Source organism: Amphibalanus amphitrite, unplaced genomic scaffold, assembly GCF_019059575.1.
Source record: "Amphibalanus amphitrite isolate SeventyFive unplaced genomic scaffold, NRLGWU_Aamphi_draft 000140F_arrow, whole genome shotgun sequence".
NCBI classification, from domain to species: Eukaryota; Metazoa; Arthropoda; class Thecostraca; order Balanomorpha; family Balanidae; genus Amphibalanus; species Amphibalanus amphitrite.
This window is the reverse complement of record NW_024881635.1, coordinates 905,768-922,845: the sequence shown is the minus strand read 5'-3', so window position 1 is coordinate 922,845 and position 17,078 is coordinate 905,768. Positions and strand designations below refer to the sequence as shown.

The window sequence follows — 17,078 nt, the reverse complement described above, 5'->3', positions numbered from 1 at the left end:
AAGCTGACCGGTTGCTGTGCTTATCGCGTGTGGTGTGCTGTCCTGTGGTCCTGCTTAGGTGTTTGTTGTGATTGGGCTGGTGGAATTTCCCATGTTCGATTAGTAATGGTGGATAAGCGTCGTGTGATGATGTTCATGGGATATTATGGCTCTCGTGACTGTGTTCCTTGTTCTCTTTGTATCAAATACGGACCGTTTGACGATAGCTCGTCTCGAGCCCATATCGCACCCATATCGCCTGTGACCATCCCACCGTGATCAGTATCACGTTTGGTTGGTATATCACTGCTGGATGCATTGTTGCCGGATGACTGGCAGGTGGCCCATTGTGTCAGACAGGTGAGCTGACCTGACAATGGTTCTGCCGTTTGTCTGACGTTGAACTACTCCCTCAATGCCCCCACGCCGCGCCACTCTCCGTAGAGCCGTGAGCCGCGACCGGGTGACTACTGGCCGGGTTAGTGGGACCGGCCAAGGCCAGGGGCCGTGCGCCACTGCAGGCGGCCGGTCCATCAATTCGCGTGGCGTGCTGACGACAGGGCGTCATTCCGACCCATTGGCCGCTCCACGCCGAGTTATTCGCCGGCTCGACTACCGGCCGCGCTGCGGCCCTCTATCGAGGCTGGCCAGCGGAGAAATGTGTGCCGTTTGGTAAGGCGTGGGCTGTGGGATCACGAAACTCGGCCAATTTTAGGGCGCTTCTTGGTCTCAGATCACATCAGTTTGAAATATCTTTGACCTTCTAAGAATTCTTAGTAGTAGTTCAGCTGTCACCGGAAAGTTCCACTCATCGGCTTCCAACTATTTCTTGTCTGTTTGAATCATAAAAACTGGACGAACCTTTCACAACTGAAGCGAGTCCTGTGAATGCGGTAGCCGTCCACGACCCGTCCGTCCACCTGGTACTTTCATTTTCCGCTGCTCGTCTCCGTGCCGTCTGTTCTGGTGAGCTCCGTGGTCGGGCGGCCGGTGCACAAGGAGCCGGTTCTGACGTCATGCTGCGGGCCGCGGCTCCGCTGCGAGCTGACCACGGTCGCCGCAGCGAGAGCGGACCGCCGCGGCCTTGCCAACACTGCATGTCTCGCGGCGGCCGGCGCCGGCTCACGTCATGGCCGGCTGACGGTTTATCCAGCCTCCTCCTGTGCTATTGGGGTCGTGGCGGTAGGGTGTTGGCTGGGGGTTAGTAGGTGAAAGGGGAAGGGTAGATGGCGGGAGACAGTGGCCACTGGCCACTGCTACCCCTCCCCCGCAAAGGGCTGAGCAATATGGCTCTTGAAGGCTGACTGATATGCTATGACTGCTACAGCCGCCGCCAGTGCTGCCGTTTCCTGTCTTGTTACCAGTTATCTGTCTTCTCGTAACACGGGACAGGAAACTGATAATGTGCCCCAAAACATTATATCGTGGAAAAACTTTCTACATTGGGTTCCAATGTGTCTCTCCGACTAGACCAGGCCAGGTTGACCGTGCGGGCTGGGCTCTGAGCTGCCGTTCTGTCCTCGCAGCCGTGCCCCACGGCCCGGACGAGCGCCACAACAATAAACACGCCGCTCCGGCCAGACCCCCTCCTTCCTGTGTCGATGGCGTCCTGCGCTCGGCGACCGGCTGTTCCGGCACGTCTCCTGTGAGACACTCCCCCATGGGGCCTGGCGAGACGGGAGACAGACGGGACAAGGGCTGTCTCCGGGCCGGCGCCGTGTCCCGTGTCTGCGGCGTCCCTCGTCTCGAGGGACGCGCCTGACGGACATCCTCGCTGTTACTGAGGATGAGTGATGCTCTAATCTACGTGTCCCTCGCCTTCCTGTCTCGTCCCCTCCTGTCGCCGCTTGCCGGCTGTCGTGTAGCGCTCGACGCCCGACGCTCGACGCTCGACGCTCGACGCTCGACGCCGGTTCCCCCTGCATCGCCCGGCCGCCGTGTGATCGACGCTCGGTGGACTGCCGGGCCGCTCTCTGACTCACCCCTGTGGTCCCCTTTGTTTCAGATAGCGCCATGGCCTCGGACCGGCGCGGTAGGAGGGACCTGGGACTGGAGACACAGGTCAAAGGTGAGTTCAAATCGGGGTGGCCGCCGCAGCGCCACGCGGAAAGATGCGAGAAGTTGCGCTTTTGTCTGTGTCTGTGAATGAAGTGCGATGTAGTGTTGAGTTCAGTTGCCAAAAATGACTAGAACGCCACAGGTGATGTGGAGTAACGATGATTCATTGATACATTTTTGGTGATATCAGGTGGAGTTTGACTGATTCGTCGATTTGCGTATTGGCGTAGATCTGATGTTTACGTTTCGTAAGTGCCACCGCTCGCTGTCCTCGCCATTGCGAACTGCCGGGCCTACCGCGGTAGATCCATCAATGTCAGACCGTAATACGTTGTCTGCACGTGTTGCCGGGGCGGCTCTCCCCTCTCGCGGTGACTCACTCCGTGAATATCGACGTTGGGACTGGGGACACGCCCCTGCAGGTTTCATGAACGCTGAGTGAGGCTCACCTGCCTTTCCACTCAGCCCACACCTGAGCGCTCATCTGGCGACCACAGGCCACCTCCCCGGCTCGGTGTCTTTCCGTGAACTCCTGCCGCCCCAGCGGCCGGACCCGAGCGCCGAGCTCCGGGTGGCAGCGCGGCCCGGCCGCTCGAGAAGCCTGCGCCGGCGGCCGCCGAGGGAGCCGGCATCGATTTTGAGCGGCACTCGTCTGCTCTGCCGCCGGGGCCGGGACGGCGCGCGCGCGTGGAGGTGTCGCCGTCAGCCGGACCGGATCCGGTCGCCGCGCCGCCTCCGTGCCGCCTCATACCAGCGCCCGATCACAGCCATTGACGCGCGCGTGATGACGAGTAAATCACAGTGGACCTTGCATTCGCCATCGCCTCCCCTCTGCGCCCTAACCTCCTCTCCACCAGCGACAAGCCACAGCACAGCACGTTGACGCTCATACGATCTTCACCGATAAACGGTAACTGAAGACGTCTTTCACCCTCCTCCGCCCGCCGTGTCCGCCTTGTGTACCCGCCGCGGCGAGCGTTCCGCTGGTGAACACGCGATGAAACGAGTCGCGCGGCGAGCGGGGTAGGCGGTTCTGGCTGAACTCGCCGTGATAGAGCCGTCGACATGCGCGGCGCGCCGGTGTCAGACGTGACGCGGCGCCGTCCGTCAGCACCCGGTCCGGACCGGTCCGGCGGGGCGTGACTGTCGGTACGGTCACGATGAAGGTGTGATTGGTGTCGGCTGAAAAAGAGACGGCGGAAACCGCTCACGATTACGGAAACCGGCAAATTCTCCGATGTGGAAAAATACCATTGAGGAAATGCTAAAGCGCAGTGGAACGCAAAAAGTTATTCACTGATGCCTTTTGTTGATAAAAGGAACTTGAAGTTCCTGTTTGTCTTTTTCTTGTTTTCCAAACCGCCTGGAAAATTATGCAGGTGCATCGCGAACCGTTTATTTCCCATATTGCTGCCACCAAACAGGCACCTACTGGCAGAACAAGGAGGAACTATGCCGGGTACGGTATGTGCAGGGCGATAGTAGAGGAATCCAAGGTCTTTTTTATTCCCGTGCAGCGACGGAACTCCGGAAAGAGCCGCAGCGGCTCCCGGAACCCGGAGAGTGGGAAAGTTTCGTCATCTGCGGATCGTCGAATGACGTCAAGAGAGTTTGAAAATCGCGGCCGTCACGGAGGTATTTCTGGATCAGAGATGATCGGACCGTTGCGTGAAGGAACGGGGATGATTCTCCAGTTAATGGTCTAGATATGTGCAGGTCGATGAAACGTTTCTTTGCTTCAATGCACTACTAAACATTTCTATGAATGATTCTTCGAAGTCCGAAGATCGAGCACTACGCTTTGTATTGTAATGTGTTAGCTATGTTGAGTATTTCAAGTTCATAACTCCCAACAATTTCTTTGGTCGAAGACCGAAAAAGACTAGCTAGACCTCAAAGATGTGCTCGTCCTGCAGTGATCTATATTGCCGCCCTGCACGGGCGATCCCTGGAGCCTCTCAATCATCAGCGAGGACGGATGGCGTGGGCGGACTGACAGATGACCCGACATCCGAACATCGCTGGGAACGGGAGCGACATTTGATCGAGCTCTTCCTGCTCTCTTGCTGTCAGCCTGGTGTACTGTCCTGCGGTCCGCCTGATTCTGATGTTCTGCTTTCTTGTTCTGCTCTCCTCGAAGTGCCCTTGCCTTGCTCTCCTGCTGCCCATGGCCCTGGATGTAAGGCTACGTGACTGTCCTGTCAGATGTCCGTCCGTTTCATACATTCAGATTTGAGCGAATTGGCAGTATTTGTTGAATTCGTTTTTTTTTTCTGAATCTGACATCACGTCAGCCCACTGATTTATCATCCTTTTCAGTACCTACTCAGATGTCCGACCATTCAGCTACACTGCTACAGTATGCCGTCTTTACTTGCCCTTGTGCAGTGTGCCCTTGCTTTCCGCTGTCTGGTACGGGAGTCTGCCGCTCAGCTCGACTGACTGTGTGCTGCCGTGAAACCACAGCCACGAGTCGACCACGAGCCAACGTCCACGCTCAGTCTGTTTTCGTTGTGGCGGTTGGTGAGCTACCCATAAAGCACCATTCGTGGTCACAATCCGGTGACCCTGCTGGTGCGGAGGCTGGCCGTTCTTCACAGCCGGTCTGACGCGTGGTCCGGTGGGCAGCAGCGGTCCGCGGTGCCGGGCCATGTGCCCTATGACGCCCGCTGGTCCCCTGCAGACGGCGCGGACGGAGGGACGACTGCCGAGCCGGGTGATGTCAGAGGAATCAAGGCGGCCACGGCACTGGCGGGCTGCACGGCGGCGAAAAATGCTGACCAACAGTGCGAGGGCGTCCGCTGTGATCATGCTGGTGTCAGGCGTGCCGTAGTCTGGCCCCGCCGCACCGCTCCTCGCGTGATTCCGTGGGTTTCGTGTGTGGCGGCGCAGCTCAGCGTACACCGCACGAAAGGTCCTTCATAGCGTTGTTTTCGTGCAGTATCTGAGGTGTTATTTCTCAAAGAGCGTCATGCTGCTAGGTGTTGACGGCTCAGAAATAGCTGCTATATTTTTAGATGGGCGATCCTCAGTGGTGCTCGGCGATCTTGGATCAACTGAATTCACAGGGATTTCAATTTGTTCGCTGGGTGTGTGTTTGCTGCTCGGATGCAGTCCGATGAGAGAGGAATGCGGGTTTCTCTGCAGGAGAGAGTCCCTGCGTGTCTTGCAGCGGTCGCTGCTCACTCTCGCCTCGTTCTCGGTAATACGACTTATCGGCTGACACTTCTCTGGCTGCAGATCATCTGGTCCAACTGACAGCCGGCTGAGGGCCCAATCTGTCTCCCGGCCGCGTCTGGCTTTAGCCGAGCACGCCGAGTACCGTTGCCGTGCTATCGCTACGACCGGGTGTGACCGGGGCGTAGACGTTTCGCCTCCTCCCCTCCGGCACACCATGAACTCCGACCGAGCTGTGGTCACCGTCTGCAGCGACGCTGGTGGGTGGGGTGAACTATGACCTCGTCTCCTGGCCGGCGACTGATGACGGGACCGCCGGCAGCTAGGTACTGTTTGTTTTCTTGGTCGGTTGCGCGGCAGATGCTGTAGTGGGCGGCACTGCCTGGGGTTGGTGGGCGGTTCTACTTTGGGTATGGTTAGCAGGGACTTGGGCAGTGCTGCTATGACTATGGTTGTGGCTCTGGCGGGGTCTGTTGCTGTGTGTAATGAGTGTTGGAACTCGTGGACTACGGCGTAGCATCCCGTCGGCCGATGAGCCGGGTGTGGCCTCTCGGCCGTCGTCCGCCGCTGGCCGCTGATTACCGGCCACAGACCGACTCGGTGACTCGCCTGGTCACCGAGTCGGTCTGTACTCGAGCTCGCTCGTTTCTGCTCAGTCACCGCCGGCCAGGCGTTCCTGGACCGGCCGGTCTGACTCAGGGACGCCGCCCGCCCGTATTATACGGCTGGCCTGAGTCAGCCGAGCGACTCGGACGGCGGTGGGCAGACGGGGCTGATTGGTGGGGCGCGGTCCGCAGCCGGCGACACGGCGGCGGCGTGTCCTGCCGCATCCCGTGCTCCCCGCCGCCGTGCTCCGAGCAGCTGTGTTCGCTTCGCCGTGCTCTCGTCCGTCGCTCTCCAGCCCTATCATTGTGATATATCAGTTGTCATGACGGCACCGATGTTCATCGGCTGAAATATCCTTTCTTGCCGGACTATGGTGGGACATGAGGAATGCTCACTACTGAATACTACGGGCTCCGGGCAACTGAAGCGTGGCAGTTTGAAATCATTCGTCATCTTTAGAATGGAATATTTCAAGGTCTTAGCAATGTTCCCAGTTCCCACTGTTTCACGGACTTTGTGAACGAATACCTATGCGGTATTAGTGATTGCGTGATTTTTGATTAAGTTAGATTGTCGTAATTTTACTGCCGATTGTTATCTTCACCAGCGGACCTCTTTGCAGTTTGCACTGCAGCTGATCTGAACTGAAGCAGACCTCTGCGCTAATCTGTTTGTATGGTGGCTGGTTGGTTTTTGCGGTCCCGTTTCCCGTTCGGGCGATAATTGAGAGCGGCCGCTCACCGAGGGCGGCCTGTTGCAAGGTCGCGGCGAGGGCACACAACTGTCAGAGCCCGGTGGATGGCGCTGTTATTCGCTGATTGGTGACCTGCTGCCGGACAGTGACCTGTTATGCTGAGTCCTGTCTGGGAGGAACCTGCTGTCAGATAGCAGGTTCGCCACGGCGGAAAACCCTATGCCGGTCGGCGGGATTTTAGTGGGCGCGCGCTGACAATGGATGACAACACTGTCAATGCACAAAGAGAAAATGATAGAAGTATTGGTTACTAAGATGCGGACGAGCGCTAGTGTAGTGGTAGGAATCTTTCTCGCGAATTTCGTACACGTTTCAGCTTTGCGTATGATAATCTTAAACATTTCATGATGTTGCTATGAAATGTTGCGCTTGGATATGGGACTCATGATGACTTTGCGCATTGCTTTGAGCCAAAACTGCATGTAAATCGTTCAGCTTCATTTATGTAACATAAATAAGTCCGCCCGGTAGCACAGGCCCCAGTTATGCGAGCTCGGATCATGCACAGAGCTGGCGTCCTGCTTTGGGCTGCATTCTGATGAGGTCCGAGCTTCATGAAACCGATCCGGCGGCGTGGAATGCGGTCAGCTCTGGGAAGCCCGACCGTTCACTGATATATACCGGCCACGGTCACCAGCCGGACGGGCCGGGCGGCCCCGCTACGGCAGCTCCGCCCCTCGACCCTGCCGCCGGCTCCAGCACTGCCTCCGTCAGCCTCGAGCGAGACTCCAGAGTACGGTGTCGGACCGTCCAGTTAGCCGGCTTGTATTCTAGTCCGACCCGGCCCGCGTTCCAGCCCGACCAGGCCTGCCTCCTGGTCCGTTCGGGCCTGTCTCCTAGCCCTCCCGACCGGGCCTGTGGACATAGCTCTGCAGGGACGCTTCTCCAGCGCCGGAAGCAGGGCAGATAGTGGCCACGGTCGGGGTACAACAGGAAGTCGACGCTCGACGCGCGGCTATCTCCACTCCAGAGTCCAAATGACCTTCCAAGAGTCCCCGAGTCTGCATTGGCTTGATGCGTAAGTCCTGAGTCCGTGTCCTTTGGACAGAAGTGTGTGTGTTGTTGGACTTCCATGAGGTAGGTTGCAAAATCGTTGCGCCGAGGCTGGGTGAGCCCCGGAAATGCTGTAAGCCGGGTGATCTGTGACAGAATCCCGGCGCCTAGTCGATGCCTTAGACACGAGATCAGCCACCAGCGCCGTGTGAAGCTGCGCCATTAGTGCCTGAAGAGTCGCCATCCGCGCCGCTAATGCCTCGCCAGTCAGACACGATGACGTCATCAGCTGGCATTGACGCGCGGCGCGGCGGCAATATATGCGCGTTCGGCCGTCGGCGCCGTGCAATGGCATACATTGTCGGCGGGCGCTGCACGACGGGGTGCTGTCTGGAACGTGTGTCTGACTCGGCTGGTGGACGTGACGGTCCGCCAATAATAGTGCTGGACGGTGGAATCCATGACCCAGTACATGAAACGTCAATAGCGTGCGTTTTGATGCTCGCCGTTCTTGGCGCTGAGAGCGATCGGATCGGATGGCGTTTTTGTCGGAGTATGGTGGGTGAGTTTCGAAGGCCGACTGGAGTCTCACCGCGGCGGTTGTGCACTTGACGTGCTGGTCACGCCGCCGGGCCGAGCCTTCATGTTTCAGTGGTGTCCAGCATTTCCGGTGCATCGGCCGTACCCAAGGCCGATCTCGGTGTCCAGCGAGGTCACTCGTGCTCTCAGAGACGCAGAGAGGCTGGCGCATTCGACCGGCGCGGCGGCCCGAGCTGGGGTAAACGCGAGAGAACACGGTGAACCGAGACAGGGGCCGGAAACGCCGATCAGCCGGCGAGATTAGCACGCCCGGTTCGACAAACTGAGCCCGGCAGCTCGGCAAACACTCGGGCTCGATCAGCGCGAGAAATGAGTCTGGTGTCTGCGGGTCGTGTACCGGCCTGTTATCCTGTTTTATTTGCGATGATAATCGACGGTAACCACGCCGGGTGTGTAGACTTTCCCCGTTATGAATGACTGACTGCACTGAGATAACACGTGAGGCCCATTGTGCTAATATGGATTACGGAACGCGAGTGGACCAGTCGGGTCACGGGAGTGACATTGAGGGCAAATGGTCGACATAAGATGACAAACACACGATATTTTCATTAGTCTGAAAGCCCTCCCTCATATGAGTGCTCACGCTGTCGGATAAATTATGGCCGTTTACATGTTACGTTACTCGGCTCTCGTGTCTCACGCCCTGCTTGCATGCGACCGGGACTCACTTCCGCTAATTACCCTCTGCTCCTGTGCTGGCCCCACCGTCTAATGCTGTGTATTCGTGGGGCGGTGCGCAGGGGTTGGCGGCCGGAAAACGCTGTACCGACCTCCTTGACATTATTAGCTCGGTCTCTGGTCCTTCGTAAGTGAAACTCGTCCACATGTTCACGGTCTCTTTTGTTTGCTCTTGTCCGTAAATGCGGCGTGCCGTCCTCATCTGAGCAGAGGGGCGGTGCTGGCGGTGCCCGTGCTCCGTTATGAGCTCGCGTGACACGGCGAGAGGCCCGTGCTGGCTGATAGTCGCCCGAGCCAGGCGGGCGGTCCGCACTTAGCGCGAGCTGCAGCCACCGCCGCCGCCTCTCGGTGAGAAAATACCCGCTGACGCCGTGCAAGGGGCTGACGGATGACAGAATGGTGCCGAAACGCAAACAGAATGCGGCTGTTTGAAAGGTAATGGTATGCGCGATCTTGGACTGGCTTTAGCATTATTAGAGCAGCTAGAGTGCGTCCTCGTTCCACGACGTGTCATGATATCTTGCAATCTATGAGAGCCGAGAGGTTTGTTTGTTAGTTTGCTCTCCGTTAGTTGGCCCTACTCAAATTGAGTGACGCACGCGCAAGGCGTATTGAGTGATATGAGGCCTTTGTTGATACTTGATGGCCGTCTGAGAGCTGTTAAGTCCTTGTTGATGGTGAGGCCGTGAGGGACACGGCGTCGTTGTCTGCTGTGACGCCTGATCACTATCGTGGCCGCTGAGTAATCGTCTGTGCCGTTTAGTCACACCGGGCCGGTACTTAGTCATCCTCAGACAGTTCGTGGACGGGGCCGAGTCACTTTTCTCACCGCGCGGCATGTCGAGGAGATGACGGGGTCAGTTTAGGAGATGGAGAGGACTATTTTGTGCCGAAGCGAGCCTGTTTGGTCGCCTGGGGAGGACTGTGAAACCCTTCACTCAGCTACCCGCTCACCGCTGAGTGAGGGCCTGTATGCGTGACGCGCACGTCGGCGGCGAAATGTCGCGTCGCTGGCGTCTGTTTAACATCGCGTGGTGTCGAGAGCCACACGTTACGGCGGCGGTCGTCTTTGTACCCGCGACGTTGAGTGGCTGTTGACTTCCTGCTCGCGTGGCCGGCTGGCCAGCCGCCGGGCTAGCCAGCCGTTGCCAAGGTCCCAACTCTCCCGCGGCGCCCGCTCCGCCGCGAGCCGAAATCTGGAGATAACGACAGGCGGGGATGGCAGGAGGGTGCTGCCATCTGCACGGCGAGGGTAGTACGGCAACCGGCCGCCAGGCGGCAGGGTCATCTCCGTCGCCGCCGCGCTCGCCGCTCGCCGGCGCGTCAGTTGTGTGGAGACGGTCGCGGAGGTAGGGGAGTGTGCGTGGCGCGCGCCGGACGCCGCCATGAGGGAGCCACGCTCCGAGAGGGGCCGCCACAGCTCCGGCAGCAGCCTCTTTCAGTGTATCGCGCCGCCCAAGAACAACTGGAGCCATGTGCTGATGACGGCAGGTGAGTCTTCAGCGAGTCGAGCTCAAACGCTCGCACGGCGCCGTCGCTCAATGGTGTGGTAACCTGTTTTGTTTTTGTTGTTTTCGCCGATCAGCCCGCACTGCTGGTCTGCGTTCAGCCTGCGGCTGATGTGGTGTATCGAATGACTTCCCCTGTGGCTGCGTGCGGTCTGTGGCCGTCTCAGTGCGGCCGTTACCGTCCTTGGAGGCCTGGGACGGCAGGCGGTGTGTCTGGCTCCCCGGGCGGCTGACACGCGGCGCCCCGTGCCGCCCCCGGCGCCCTCCGTCCGCCGCTGCGCGCACAATGGCCGGCTCATGAACGGCCGGCCGGCGGGCGGCGCGCGGCCCAGGGGCGCGCCGGCGACCTGCGCTGTTTGTGAGCGCTGGAGGTGACCCGCCGCTGTGACCGGACAATAGCCGGAATGTCGTCCCGTCTGGTCCAACACGGAGACGAGACGAGCTGAACAGAGGATCCCGCATTCAGCCTGGTTAGGCTATAGTTACAGGAGAATATAAGGATGGGTGTCCATTTTCAGCGTAATTAAACTCTTGAAAAGGAATGTGATGCGATATTAGTTCGAAGAAGGAAAAACGGCTGCGCTTTCTCATCTGTTTAGTCGAGGGTACCGGGAAGGTGGACATTTGCGTCACTGATACTGGGACGACTGAGTTGGAATATTTGCCAATCGCCCGACTCGCCTGGAAAACATTTTGCTGGCGTAATCGAGACGACGGTGACGACCCTTGTTCGGCGCTGGATCCTCAGCTTCCCCTTCCCCATTCAGACCCGCAAGCTGGCAGAAACCCAGCTCTGTCTACCCTCCCGAGGGACCGCTCAATCGACCCGACGGGCGCTGATCGTCCAACCCTTCGAAACTTGCACGGGGGAGCTATTTTCAGGCCACGGATAACACTTATCTTCGTGCTTGGCCTCTGTTCATCTTCGCGTCGCGCTCGGCGAAGCATAAATCAGCGAGCAGGGGCGGCGGCGTGTCGCGGTGGCTCGCCCTCGGTCGTTCCCGGCGGGCGCAGCCAGTGACCCCTGCAGGACGCCGCGTGTCGGTAATTAGTGGTCTCTGGGAGGGAGAGCCGCCCAACCGCAGCCGCCGGGAGCGGGGCAGTCTGACGAACCACGGAATGGCTCTGTTGGGTGGGATGGGATGACTCCTCCTCAGGCTGGGCTGGGGATGATAGAGCTGAGGTGTGCCAAGTTGTGGCTGATCTGATGAGCCTGCTGTCGCGTCAGGCTGCGAACAGAAACCCAGCGGGGCTCCCAGGGGACGGGTTGGTGACACTGCGACAGAGACGTCGGTCTGTTTGTCCAGCCTGCGCAGCGGGCGCGTCCCTGGGCGGCGTCGGCGGCGACGTCGGCAGCGACACCCGATCCGGAGCGCGGCGGGGGACCGCCGGCCAGGCCTGGGAACGGCGCGGTCCGCGGACGATAGCCGCCCGACAGCCCTTGTGCTACCCTCACTCGACGCTCTATCAGTCTGACCCGAACACCCAGTGGCAATGACCAGACCACGAGGCGAGGAGTCTTTCTGAGAGGCGTTTGCATCATCTGAACGTCAATCACCTGCTGAATCATGCCTATCAGAGTTTGCCTGGCCGTCTGCCGGACTCAGTCATTCCTTCCTTCATCCTTTCCCCGTTCCTGTTGGCGACTATCCTCTAGCCGTGGTGTCTGTCCCGGACCCAGCTGTGGTAGACCGGGACGGACCGGATGCAGCCGAGGAAGCTGCTCATGTAGACCGATGAGAGACAAACGAACGGCGTGACCGTTCGGCGCTCGGCGACAGTATGCTGTCCCCGTCACGTGACCGAGCCGACAGTATGCCGTCCCTGTCACGTGACCGAGCCGATTGGACTGTCAACAGCACCGGCCTTGGCTGACCGGACGGCGGCCAGGGTGGGTCTGTGCTCTATCCGATCGGCCGCTAAACGGATCGAGATTGGAAGTTCCATGTTTTGCTCAGTGCACAGGTCGGCGTGGCGGTCCGATCGGCCGCTGAGTGAACCATGCCCTCACGTAGAGGCGAGGATGTCCCACGCCAGCTTGCGAGCGGATCTCTCCACAGGTATGAGGAGAGATGAACAGTCGACCCCCGGACCACCGCGCTGGCTGGACGGACGACCTTTCAGTGCGTCTCGCGGCCTCGATGGGTCCCTGAGAGGCTCGCGCCTCGGTCGCCGGAGGGGAGCTCTGCGGCAGATCGAGCGGACGTTCCTCCCTGCCGATGAATCACGGAGGACCGGCGCGGCGCGGCGCGGCGTCTCTGATCTGAGCGAGGCCACATCTCCGAGGGACGCCTCCAGGGGTGACGCCGGAGCTGATCGGGGAAGTGCGTGACGATGACGGAAGTGACGTGACGCCGGCGCGTGACGTGACGGGAGGTCGCGGCTCGTCTGCCCTCCTGATGAGCTGTCGGGCGGCTGTGTGGCTCCCATCAGACACACGCACCGAGACGGCTTTTGTTGAATTTGTCGCGTGAAATTCAGGGTGCCTCAGCGGCAGTTACTCTCAGTATCATTGGAGGTAGTGTAGACGTAGTGTCACTAATTTCAGGAATTATTCCCTGATACTGGTTAGAGAAGGGTTTGCTGGACCCCACGTGTGTGCCCCGCTGGGTGGAGTAGGTCGCTCGGCCCGCCACATGTGGACTGCCAATAGGTCACACGTGACCGGACGTTAATCATTGCACTGCATGAGCTGTGTGGGCCTTGCAATGCATATTGCAGAGTGGCTGTGCTTCCCTTTCATCGATGCTTCACACGTGCAGTGGGCAACGGTTTTGAAAGAAAGGGTACAGTATGGTGACGTTGCATTCCAAAGATAGACAATAGATTTTTGTGAGTGACATATGAGTTATCAAGTTAAAGCCACTATTGAATTGTTCTATTTATGGCAGCATAGCATGGCATCAAGTTATACATTAAATTTAAGGAGTGTATCTCAATTTACAATCGTTACCCCACACCGCCCGATCAGCTGTGCCCTCCCTCCCGTACGCAGTGCACATGGCCGCAGGCGGACCGGGCCACAGTGTGCGTGGGCCGGCCGGTGTCGACTCCGATGGGAGTGGGGAGGGGAGCCGCGTGAGCGCGCGATCGATGCCGGCTGTTTGTCCCCGCTCACACAGACCGGCTGGTGTGAGGGGTCCTCCACTCCACCGCGTGGGCTCGGTGGAGTGTGGGGTAGATACGGCGAGTTCATGTGACGTCAGCAACGTTGGGCTGGGTTGGATAAGCTACCGGCAGTGATCCACTTCGGTACCACTCCAATCGGTTCAATCGGTAGATATATATCGTATCATCCTATTTTGTTCAAGTGCTCAGATTTACTTGAAACATATGTCAACTGGATATTTTTGCGCACTTCGGACGTTGTCACCCCTGCCGCTCTCCGTGGTTGAACCGGCCGTCGCTGTCCCTTATCACTACATGGATCCGAGTGTGTGCACTGTGCAGTTGCGCGTGGAGCCGTGATATGTATCGGCTCGCCCACTGCCGCGGCCCGCCTGTGAACCTGTGAGGACAGAGCGGCGTCTGTTTCCTAGCACCCGCTCCGACACGACTGTCGGTCGGCTCTGCACCGCCGCCATACGCCATTACCGTGCAGACAAGTCCGTGCAATACGCGAGGCCAGTTGGGCCCCTGCCGTCCGACTGTCCTCCCACCTCCGTCGGCACGTGTCGGCTGCACGCGGTGCGATGCATCTGTACTCAATGGCTCTGTGCGGCGTCTCGGACGAGTCGTGCCGTGCGGCTGATCAGGAGTTGGCTCGACAAAGGTTGCCAACCAGTGGTGATTGCGCTGTTCGATTAGAGGCACCCATATGACACCGCCTGAGTTTGTATCACAAATTTGACCCTGTCCTATGGTTTATTTCGTGATATTTGAGCCTCTCCCTGTTGATCTGGTCTGGTCTGATGGTGCCGAGCGCGGCGGAGCCAGTGCGCCGGTGTCATCTCGGGCCCGCTGCGTCGCGTCCGGCGGCGACCCGCACCAGACCTCTGTGCCAGCACGGTCGCGGCCCGGTTTGAAGTCGCTCGTAATGAGCCTGCCAGGCGACGGCCGTAAATTTGTTTTTCTCAGAGTTGAGTGGCCATCTCGCGTCCCTAATGAGGCCGTCCGGGAGCAGCCCAGAACCGGCGTGACATGACCCGGAAGGCGGCGTTAGCATGACGGCCGCCGCGATGGTGATACTGATTAGCCAGAGCTGCTCGTTAGATCGACACGGAACTCATTCGTTTACGGCGTCGACAGTATCCACGAGAGGCTGTCATGACAGCCAATGTAAACGACTTGAAATCACCGCCTGATGAGAAGTGACTCAGAAGAAAAAATCGATCAACAACTCTAATCGTCTCTAATTAGATGTTAACGCTTCGTTATCGCCAAAAATAACTTGGCTGTCGGCGAGGCGGGCGCCGCGGCGCAGCGATTCATCATGACGGGTGCCCGGCGGGCGGCCGTCCGGTCGAGATCAGGTCAGGGCGGTGGGGCGGTCAGAGGGCCCGGAAACTTTCATGGAGATGCTTGTCGAATCACGGGCAATCACTCGACGGTCGACACAGCGCCTCACCCCTTATGTGTGTATGGAGAAACACTTAAACAGCACTATCATCGCGCTGACAGCCGACATTGGCCGAACACCTGGCTGACGTGTTGATCGTGAGAGTTAAGCTCGGTAATGAGTACGTCGTGAGCTCCAAATGGGTGCGGGGCTGCCGGCGAGGCGATGAACTCGCAGTTCGACCTTCACCCTGCGGTTACGCCGGCGTTTGCCGAGCTGACTTGCCGACCTCCTGATTTGTACTCTGTGCGGTGAGTGCCGCGTTGTGCGGTCTCCGTCGTCGAGGAGAGAGTGAGAGAAAGAGAGAGGGATGGTTGTGGCGTGAGTGGCTCCAGCTGTGATGTTATTAGCTCTGAGCTGACCTGTTGCGATTACCTGATGGATGCTACGGCGGATATCCGCCGCTATCCGGCCACTTTCTAAGGCGGTCGTTTGTTACAAGTTGTCACTTTCTGCGGCTGTCGTGACACCTGTATTAGCTTTATGTGGCGCGGACCTGTTGGTTTTGCTCACTGCATCTGTCGCTGGTTCGGCGAAACCAGCACCTGCTCGACGGCCAGACTCCCAGCGTTAATTTGACATTGTCTCGCGAGGGATAGTGTCTGGCTACTTGGAGATTGTACTCGGTAGACCAATTAGTCGGCAATTCAATTCCACAGCCAGGTTTTAGGTCCTCACGAAGTCTGACACGCTGTCGCCATTATAACGTCCAACTAACACGCTGGACATAAACCAGTGGGCGAAAACGTGAAAACGCTTTCGTGCTCTTTCAAAGCGAGAACAAGTTAAATCTAGCGTGACGAGAAGAGATCACCGAGTCGTGATCTGCTTCCATGACGTGGGACAACAAAACACGACTGGTCGCGCTGCTTTCCACTCACGAGCCGCCGCTGCGGTCTTTGCCTCGCATTGTGGCCGTTATCGGTCGTGTTGGGACGCGGCCGTTCCGGCGGTCGTGATGCACGGATGCCAGGCATTCACCCGTCGCGCTGTGTCGCGTTTTATGCCGCCATCATCAGCGCCCGTTCTATAATTGCACCATTACCCGATTGGCTGTCGTTGAGGCGGCTGCGGTCTGCAGTGCTAAGTGGCGCGTTCGAGCCGCCGCGGACCTCCTCTGCTGTCGGGTCTCCGGCGGTTGGAAGTTGGCCTCGGGCGGCTCTTCTTGTCTCCGACGGCCTGGAATGGCCGCGGCGGCGCCGGCCCGGCGCGGAAGGTCGGCTCCCGGTCATTGCGGAGCGCCTGAGGTCGGACCGCGGACGGTGGCTCACCACAAGAGTCCGCCGCTGCCGCCCGCGGTCCGCCGGAATGTGGTCAGAAGTGGCGGCGGCGGTGGCACGGCAGTCACGAGTAATGTCTGGAATGTGAACTTAAAGTGACGGGTGGTGGTTTCGTGACGTCAAATGAACTGTGATAGTGGGCAGTATCATGACCCTGCGCTGTCACGTATGAAATTCATATCTGAGAAGTTGGCAACTTCATTGATACTCCCATTTCAACGTCGCTGTAATGAACGTTGTAAGCCGTGCGAAGGAAGGCTTGAAATGCCAGTTTGCTTGTGCTCGGTGTTGCTTATATAGTTGAAACTCTGAAACACCGAGCAGTGCCGGTGGATTACTGAATGTTGCAATGCAGCGGGTCCTCATGCCCAGTTCTCGTTCGACGATCTCTTCATCCCCTGCCTCCGCCACCGCAGCTTCCTCCTCCGCTGCGCGCCCGAGCCGCAGAGCCGAATCAGTCACTTCCTGTCCACATACCTGCCGTGTCTCGGCCGCCAGGCTCGATGATTAGCCGCGGCTGCATACCGCTGCGGTGTAGCTCGGTCATTGAGCTCTGCCTTATAGTTTCACCGTGTAGCTCTACCTTGTAGCTCTAGCTTACGGCCGGAGCGGACGGCAGGGGGCGGTGTTTTTCGACCGAGAGGCGCGCGTGCCGGGCGCGACCGGGTGCTGCTGCTCGGGACGTCGTGGTGAATGACAGATCAATGCCAACGTCATTTGTATTGATGACGGGCCCGTGTCTCAAGCGTCATTGCCTCGTTACGAATATCGCCCGGACGCGTTCGGCTCGCCAACGAGGGCCGAATCTGGGAGGGATGGGCAGAGAAGGGGAGGCGAGAGCGATGAACTCGTGCCGCCCGGCGAACGCGGCGCGCTGCGCTGAC

At 58.8% G+C, this 17,078-nt stretch overlaps 1 protein-coding gene across 5 annotated transcripts in view; it reads left to right on the top strand.

Annotated features, from left to right (window-relative positions):
- The window catches only part of LOC122382495 (SLIT-ROBO Rho GTPase-activating protein 3-like), a 64,138-nt gene that overhangs the window by 5,993 nt on the left and 41,067 nt on the right, over positions 1-17,078 (top strand). For 2 of the 5 annotated variants that reach the window (XM_043367889.1, XM_043367890.1), the window contains exon 2: positions 1,985-2,047. In XM_043367889.1, coding sequence (XP_043223824.1) covers positions 1,993-2,047 — 55 coding nt within the window. In that variant the 5' untranslated portion in view covers positions 1,985-1,992. Of the gene's footprint in view, positions 1-1,984; positions 2,048-10,179; positions 10,340-17,078 lie in introns of those variants that run through there. The other 3 variants (XM_043367888.1, XM_043367887.1, XM_043367886.1) reach the window with 2 other exon arrangements.